This window comes from Oryzias latipes, chromosome 14, assembly GCF_002234675.1.
Source record: "Oryzias latipes chromosome 14, ASM223467v1".
NCBI classification, from domain to species: domain Eukaryota; kingdom Metazoa; phylum Chordata; class Actinopteri; order Beloniformes; family Adrianichthyidae; genus Oryzias; species Oryzias latipes.
Window position 1 is genome coordinate 15,755,804 of NC_019872.2, and position 8,316 is coordinate 15,764,119.

The 8,316-nt window shown below is 38.2% G+C and overlaps 1 protein-coding gene across 2 annotated transcripts; it reads left to right on the forward strand.

The window, feature by feature from the left end:
* The first annotated feature begins 3,945 nt into the window (after positions 1-3,945).
* Positions 3,946-8,062, forward strand: LOC101155454 (ceramide-1-phosphate transfer protein). 2 transcript variants are annotated; one of them, XM_004076474.4, is made up of 4 exons: positions 3,946-4,499; positions 6,481-6,539; positions 6,696-6,871; positions 6,975-8,062. In XM_004076474.4, exons 1-4 carry the CDS (start codon positions 4,400-4,402, stop codon positions 7,555-7,557), a joined length of 918 nt encoding a protein of 305 aa, XP_004076522.1. In that variant the 5' UTR covers positions 3,946-4,399; the 3' UTR covers positions 7,558-8,062. The 2 variants fall into 2 exon arrangements, with proteins under 2 accessions (XP_004076522.1, XP_011481892.1); XM_011483590.2 differs by lacking the exon at positions 3,946-4,499 and adding an exon at positions 4,529-6,090.
* The last annotated feature ends 254 nt before the right edge of the window (positions 8,063-8,316 follow it).

The following is an 8,316-nucleotide window of genomic DNA, read 5'->3' on the forward strand; positions in this document are numbered from 1 at the left end:
GGTAGATTGGGAGGGTCACACTTCCTTCACTGAGACAAAAGAGGGGCTGGAGATGATATGCTTCATATCCAGGACTTCTGATAAGAAAATTACTTCATAGAAATATAACAGAAAATGGCTAACTAATGTGTTTTTACATTTTTTTGGGGAAAAAAAACTTTTTAAATATCACAGTATTTTTCCCATTATACCTGCTTTGAACTCTTTTAGGCTGGGATCCTCTCCACTACTTAGATTTTTAGATTTCTAATTTTGGACAAAACTTAATATGGAAGATGGTCAGACGGAAAATGCCTGGACTGGGATGTCTAAAGCTACGTTCACACTGCCCTCAGGAATGTTCAAGTGTCTACTACCGATGAAAAATCTATGTAAACCAGGGTAAATGCATGTTTTGGGCTTCCTCGTTCAAAACTCTAACGTTCACGCATTGCTACGTTACTTGCTACGCTAGTTTCTATGCATGTCTCTACGTACTTTCCTGGCTCTACGTACAAAATGCGCACCCTTTGAAGTTAAACCAGGTCAAACTTTGACAAATAAAGGACTTGTATTTGGTAGGTATGTGTAGATGGCGTTTCTTTTCATCTATGGAAGTATTAACCATTTGAAAACTGATTATGGAGGAGAAATTGATTATTGCGGGGCCCGACCGGAATTATAGGACATCAAGTCTTTCATAAATTGGAATAGAGCTGTGAAAGACGGCCTGGGGCAAGATTCTCCAGATTTGCACTGCTTCAACATTTCGCAACAAGCATCCTCCAACTGTCGGTGGCGGACATGCACTGGTAAACAGTAGAGAAAGAAAAAAGAAGAAAATGCTCCTTCCTGCTTGTCCAGTGTGAACACCACAGGCTAAGTAAATGTGTGTTCAAGAGCCCTAAACACGTGTTCTTGGACACCTATCACATGACTATCATGTTAATGGGTTTTATAATCATGTGTAGATCTGAATACACAGCAGGCATAATAATTCAAAATCTCAAAAACCCATCTGTACATTAACATTTTTGAAGGATTTCAAATGACATGTACATTTATTTTGCAAGACAGAACTGCAAAACTTGAATTGTACCTCAGCCATTAAGCCATAGGGTGTCAGATAGAACCTGTGATCTTAAGGCCTTTTTTACTTTTGCACTAGACTCACAAGAGCCTTGTTAAAAAAAAGATGATGTTAAGAAAAACAGACTTTTTAACTTATTTTGCCTCTCAATTTCAGACTTTTGTCGACAGGTTTGGAAAACAAGTCACTGCTTTCCTTGCTGGCCTCATCTGACTCAAATATCTTCTTTCACTGTTCAGGGAATCTCCCTGGTGTTTTCAGTGTTTTTGTATCCTTTTTCTTTCTTTCAACAATGCTCTTTTTTACAAAGCTCATGCAGAGTGTCCAGTTTTAAATGGTTCATTGAAATACTATCTGTTCTTTAGTTCTCTAAGAGTTTATTTGGCTTCAGTGTTTCCCCACTTGTGAAAGCCTTCTCTGTCTAATCCAAAGGTTTTGCAGAGCTGCTCCATCATGGGAGAGATGCCAGCCTGATGTTTTATGAGAGAATTTCATTTTGCCCCTTTTGGAATCGTGGAGTTATAAACTCATTAACAGCAACTTCATTATTTAAATTACACATTATAAATATGAGAAACACAGGAGTTTTTGAACATCATCAACATTCTTGATGCTGAAGATTTATTATTTTTACTTAGATTTCCACCTTAAACTCCAGTCGACATGTGGGATCCTTAAAGGGAACTCTTAAGTTTTTTAGACCTTATCTGGTTTTGTGTCTGCTTCTTAGCTAATGGCCAGGAGTCTGTTGGCCATTTGAACAATAGACAAACATAAATAACTGTAAAGCAGCATGAACCCGTTTTCTTGTGGAAGTCATAGTTTGTTTATGTTTAAAGAAATATTTGTTTTCTTTGTGAAAAAATATGTATAAAAATAAATAAATAAATGAATATAGAGCCAGTTTAGTGGCCTTGTGGAAGAGTGTCCACCCTGAGACTGGGAGAGTGATGAGTTTAAATCCATGGTCGAGTCATATTAAAGACTCTAAAAATGGGACTCAATGCCTCCCTGCTTGACAGTCAGCATTATGGGGTTTGGGAGGTTAAACCATCAAATGAGTGCAGACACAGCTGCACTCAGCTGTATCCCCCCCTGGGGGATACAATGCAGTGTGACATCTAATGGGACTTCAACTTTTTTAAACTTGGCAAAACAAAATTACACAATTACGTTTTCACAGCAAACAACTGCTTTGACATTTTCTAATGAGCTGATTGTTTATATGTCTTTATGCTTTTGGAGTTCACTGGGGGGTGTTGGTGTTGTCTGAGTTTTAATGCAGGACATGTCAAAAGTGTGTCCCGTTTGTTAAAGTTCTCCCCACTCAGCCAGTGGTGTTTCTGTGTGACAGGTCACACCACTAAACCACTAACCGATGAACAACAGCCACAGAGTGGTACCCTGAGACATCTACTAATCAGATAAGACCCTGGGTCAGTAGGGACAAGATTTAAAGCTATACAATAAAAGTATTAAATAGCACTATCTGCATTATATAGTTTCCTTTTTTAGATTTCTTTTACAACATATTTGTCTTTCCAACCCTGTACATTTTCTGGGTTAACATGTTTTAACCCTCAGGTAGTTCTCTGGTCTTGTTAAACACTAAATGTGTTTATTTATTTATTTTTTAGTTCAATTTACTTCTTATTGAGTTTCTCAAATCTTTTTTTTTCGAGGGGAATTCTGGCCAAGAGGCAAATTACTTCACAACCCAGGACAATTGAGACAAAAACAAACAAACAATAAAATAAACCGTGTTAGTGATTTCATTTCCAGGCTTTCAGAACAGCATCAAACCAGGACAAAGTTGAGGGTTGTGGGTGTTGAATTGTCCTATGCAGATATGTCCAGTCAGTAAGTGCCTAAAACATTGTTTGACTGACTAAAGATATATTTTTTCCCCCTGCTGATGAACTATGCAGGTTTAAATGCATCAAAAGTTTGCAATTTCTCATAAAATGCATGGTGCTAAAAGTGTTTGTAAATGTTTGGTATTTTTATTCACTTTTTGAGCCAATTTAAAGTCTAAAATGTTCCAGTGTCGATCGGGTATACTCCAAAAGTGTCACAGGTTTCCTCTTACTCCCCTCGTTTGGTGCTGCCTGCATCAGATGGGCTCTATCATCGGTCTTACAGAACAAAAGCCCTGAGACCAGCCCCCCTCTCAGCCATGTCTAAATTTCCCTGCTTTCACTAACCCCCCACATTGCTCCTGTAATAGAAGAAGCCATTGTTAACTCCTCTCCATCAGCCCACACGTGGTTTGGCTTGAATAAAGATTTTAAATCCTTGTAGACCCCCCCCCCCCCCCACACACACACACACACGCACACACTCACACACATCCACATCCACACTAGAGACTTATGACAAGGTTTCTTTTAATCAGAGATGATAAACAGACGAACTTCTTTTGTGCCTCATTAACTGGTTTATTGGCATGACTCATATGTCAGGCCTCAACCATTAAAAGGACTATTTTTATGTAAAAGTCTACAAAGTAATTGAGCTTAAATCACTTTGACCTGAAGAGAGAAGATATTGGATCATGTGTTGCTCCAGCTAAATAGATTTTCTTGCTTATAGTGTTTTTCACGAGTAACATCTAGATTCAGATCAGCACAAATAGTCACCTTTGGTCCATTTTCACTCTCAGCTGAGATAGACAGCGTTAGTCATTGATAAACAAAAATTCTGCATTGCATTCCTTGAAGCCAAATTGAGACTGTGGATTAATAAATCAGTCAGAGCTCAAAATCCAGTTTGTTTTGTGAAATGCTGGTTTGCACTTTTGGGATGTGAGGGCAGTGAGTGAACGGGTTAAAGAATAAGACCCAGGAGGAGGGAGCGTGGGAGAGGTAGCACATGTTTTTCAGAGTTGACGGGGAATAAAAAGCAAATATAGACGATGTGTCTGGAGTAACTTACAGCCAGTCATACTGAACTGACTCTCCTTTATCAGCTTCTGGCTGAACCGAGTTGATCTCTGGACTCTCTGGCTGAGTAGCATAAAAAAGGGGGAAGGCAGCTGCAAAATCATTCAGACAAAAGCAGGGTGGGAACAGGCAGTGCGTTCAAGACAGTGTGCGTATAAAGCAAAAGGACCCCCTCAAAACATTCAGGTTCAAATGTAGAAAGGCTCTTTGAGGTAAAATGGCGGGCATAGGGTTTTATTTGAAGTTTTGGGGAGGGGTGTGATGGATTTGGGAGAACAAGGGGGTTATAGGCTTGGGCCTAGTAGAGAGTGATTGTGGTGACAGCCGGTGCAGGGGGACGAACCCTCATGTGAGACACAGAGGAGGAAACGACAAAGAAAAGGAATAAATGCGTTCAGGCCTCAACGTGGTGCTCAGCATGGGTGTGAAGAGGAGGGCTGCTGCTGCTATCTTAGTCGTGCTGCTGCTTCTGGGCTCACTCTGGTTGCGTGAGTATGTCTCTTTAAATTTGTATATTAGTGTGGGATTTTTTTGGGATTATGTTCTGTTTAATGAATTTAATCTCCCTGCTTTGCCTTAAATATTTTCTATGTCTGGAATGTGTCACATGGGGGACAGATGAAAATTCAAGCACATAAATCAAAACAATTATTCCCTAAAATATTCTACAATATTTATTTTATACTTTTAAAAAAAGGATTACTTTACAGAAAAGGCATGTAATGGGTTTAAAGGTTTTTACTCAAATTCTGTTTAGTCAATCCATTCAACCTTTATTTTACTTTTGATATTTGCCATACACGTATCCAACCAAGATAAATATCTATATTAAATAATATATTAAAGGTTAAAATTTTATATGAAATGCACAGAACACTAAATATAAAATAAAAATACATTTTCTTTTTTTTTTAATCCCTGAGTTTACACATTCATGAAAAAAGGAAGAGACACTTGCATGCACAAAACTAACTCTGAACAAGGGATTTACTTAAATGAAAGTTATTAAGAAACTTTAACACTGCTAAATACTGACAAGATTGAATGTCGTATCTTCAAAATAATATAAACTTTTGTTGTAGAATTACTCTGGATATTAAAATGCGGGAATAGAAAACAGTCAATATCTTAATACTAGAAATCTAGAAATCCTTTTTAACTGTTTGTCAGTTAATGTTGAGTATAACTTTACTCTGACAAGAAAAAAGGACAGCAACTATGGAATAGGTATTTTTAAGCATCCCTCAGCATATTTATTAGGGTAGTCACTGTAGTAGCATCAATCAAAGTTGGAAATATGTGACAAAAACACATTTTAAGGTTTTTTATATGAAAGCAAACCTTTTGGAAAGTGTGAATCCTGGCAGTCATTTTGAACCATTTATTTTTTATAAAAGTACTCCCAAAACCGTCTGTTTAAATGTCATTTATAGTGTGAACTGTTTCTATATTTTATTGTCAGTACATGGCCATAACATGTAGTTTTAAAAGAATGTAAAATTTTCACCAAAACAATTAATTTGAAACATTTTAAAAGTTTTGTAATTAGTTGATGAAGTGAAGTCTTTTTTGATATAATTGTCAACAACTATTAAGTATTTATTCTTCACTGTAGGGAACATGAAAATGGAATTATTTGCTAAACAGACAGACTGAAGGGACTCAACACATTTGAAAATTGCAATGGTAACTAACAGAGAGCAAGTTAGCAACAATGGCAAGAAGTTTAAGTAAACAAAACAAAACACATTGTACACAAAGAAAACACCTACATCAGCAAAAATGCTAGCTCAAATAACAAGATCACATGTTGAGAAACCAAAGTGTACATAACTCCCGTACCACTCACTGTACCAGCTTGATTAGAAGTTCCAGAAGTGCTTATGAACTTTGATCAGAACTGACATTAAGCACGTTGAGTTGCAGCAGCTGCAGTTTGATTTGCTGCTTTTTGTTCAAAATGTGTCAAGAATTGATCAACCAAGATAGCTGCCATGCTAACAAATTATGACTTGGACTTCTTCAGCACTATAGTCATGATATTATTAGGACAACATCAAGACAACACTGTGGAACCAGGTGGGTTTAATCAGATAAAAAAATGCCTTCTTTCTTGGTTATTTTGCTTGTTTAGTTGCTTTTTCTAGGGCATAAAAACTGTGTTGCGGTTTCATGAAAAGAATCATTTTTATTCTAAATATACCACTGGTTAAAAAAATTGTTTCTTTTCCGTTATACAGAATAACTTCTGCAGTTTTACAAGTTCTGTTCACCAGTTTTTTTTTTGTTTAGTTGTTTGATCCTGGGCTTGTAATATTGAAGCACAAATTTATTTGTTGTTTTTTTCATCTTTAGACTCTTTTCAGTTTACAAGTTGGGGTTAAGGCTACTTTGCATCAGTGTTTTTCATTTGTTTACATTTTGCAAACCAACTGTCTGACCTCCTTGTGGTCCTGTGTGTTTCTGCAGATGGAAGTTTAGGTAACCACTGGGACTCTTGTTTTAAAGGATACAACCAGTGGAATAAGGTGAGAGTTTGAGTTGATTGTATAGAGAAAATGAATTAGTTACACAATTGACTATATGAAGCAGATTGGTTGATAAAGAAAAACTCTACCTGGTTGTCTTTTTTCCTTTATCCCCTGATGATTGTCTTCGTGTTCCTTCCCTCCCTCAACCATCAGCTTCCTCAGAAATCCAACAGCAGTAAAGCAGACGATGAGACTGCGTTTGTCCTCACGAGATGCCCCGGTCAGAACTTCCAGGTGTCGTTGCTGCTCTCCCACCTATTGGCTGCCACAGTTCTGGACTCTGATGTGTTACTCCAACCCTATCTGTCCAGTTGGGATGAGCTCGTGAAGTAAGACCATCTGCACTAACAGTAGCACACTGAGAAATGTCAGCTCACAAACACCAGAAAAAAGTTCTGTTTGATGACTCATTCTAGTCCGTTTCCATTTCAGGTTCATGGATTCTTTGGGTCCAATGGTGGGTCTCATATCTAAAGAAATAGAAAGTAAGACCACTATAATCCGCCAGCTGGCCCTGTTATCTGGGGAGAGCCGTGAAGCAGAACTTAGCTCGAATGTAGACGTGATTAAGTCGGTGAAAACACACACAGACGGATACCACTCTGTGCGTTCCATGATCTCTGTGGAAATGAGCCAGGGTTTGGTTGACTTCCACCACCAGACAGACTCGGGATGCCGGACTATTCTGCGCCTTCATCGAGCTCTGCTTTGGCTGAAGCTCTTCCTGCAGAAGCTGGCAGAGACACCAGAGAGTGGACGGCTTAGGAGCCCATCTGAGCTCTGTCGGGAGGCCTACCAGGGCACACTCGCCATGCACCACACTTGGTTTGTTCGCCGAGCTGCCGAGGTGGCCTTCATTGCCATGCCAGAGCGGGGCTTCTTTTTTAGGTTGGTTTGTGCTCAAAACCAAGAGAGGCTGAGCTTGGTGCTGAACAGAGTGGTCAAGGCCATCGGAGAGGTTTATGACAGGACACAGTTGGCCCTGGAAGAAAATGGAATGCTGGACTTACCTTAGAGTTATGAAAGTGGATGCTCTCAAACTTGGCACTGCCTCCACAGTCAAGCACCTTGTGAATTCACTAAAAAGACACAAAGCTTTGAAAAGCGCACTTTTTTGTATCTGTAATCCCTGGAGACAAAACCCAAAGCGCTGTGCTGAATGAACGCCATTTCAGTTTTATTCTGATCCAGATTATAAAGAGAGTCTCCTCATCTCATGGGGTTCAGGCAGCTACTGATTTATTTTTAATGTGAATTATTTAAATATGTGACATCACAATCCTGAATGATCTGTTCTATGATGTAAAAAGCAAGTGCAGTTTCAGTTTTTTTTAATGTGATGGATGTTTCATACTTCCTATTGTGTGCATTATTAGACAATCAATTTGTATCTATTTTAGGGTAGTTCATGCTGTTGATTTAGTATGCTACCTCAAAGCTGGCAACGTTCAGTTACTCTTTTACACCTGCAAGACCAATCTGTATAATGAATGAGTAAAGAAGAAAAAGAAAAACTGCAAGTCTGTGCTTTGTTTGTAGTCTTTGTATGCATCTTTTCACAGCTACTAACAAGACAGTTTCTGTTAGTCTAGAAATATGTGTTGTAATGTAGTACTTTTACATTAACAGCTAAATCCAGATGTTTAAAACATCTGTTTTAAACCAATGATGATAAAAAAAAGTTGTCAAAAATCCTTTTCAACCAATTACAATCTTAAATGAACAACAGCACAAGTTAAATTGTTGTTTTACATAAGTGACAGAACTGCTGTCT

Coding starts and splice junctions, on each gene's coding strand:
- LOC101155454 (XM_004076474.4), top strand. CDS start 4,400: ATGCGTTCAGGCCTCAACGTGGTGCTCAGCATGGGTGTGAAGAGGAGG. Junction 4,500..6,480: donor TCTGGGCTCACTCTGGTTGC/GTGAGTATGTCT, acceptor GTGTTTCTGCAG/ATGGAAGTTTAGGTAACCAC. Junction 6,872..6,974: donor AGTTGGGATGAGCTCGTGAA/GTAAGACCATCT, acceptor TTTCCATTTCAG/GTTCATGGATTCTTTGGGTC.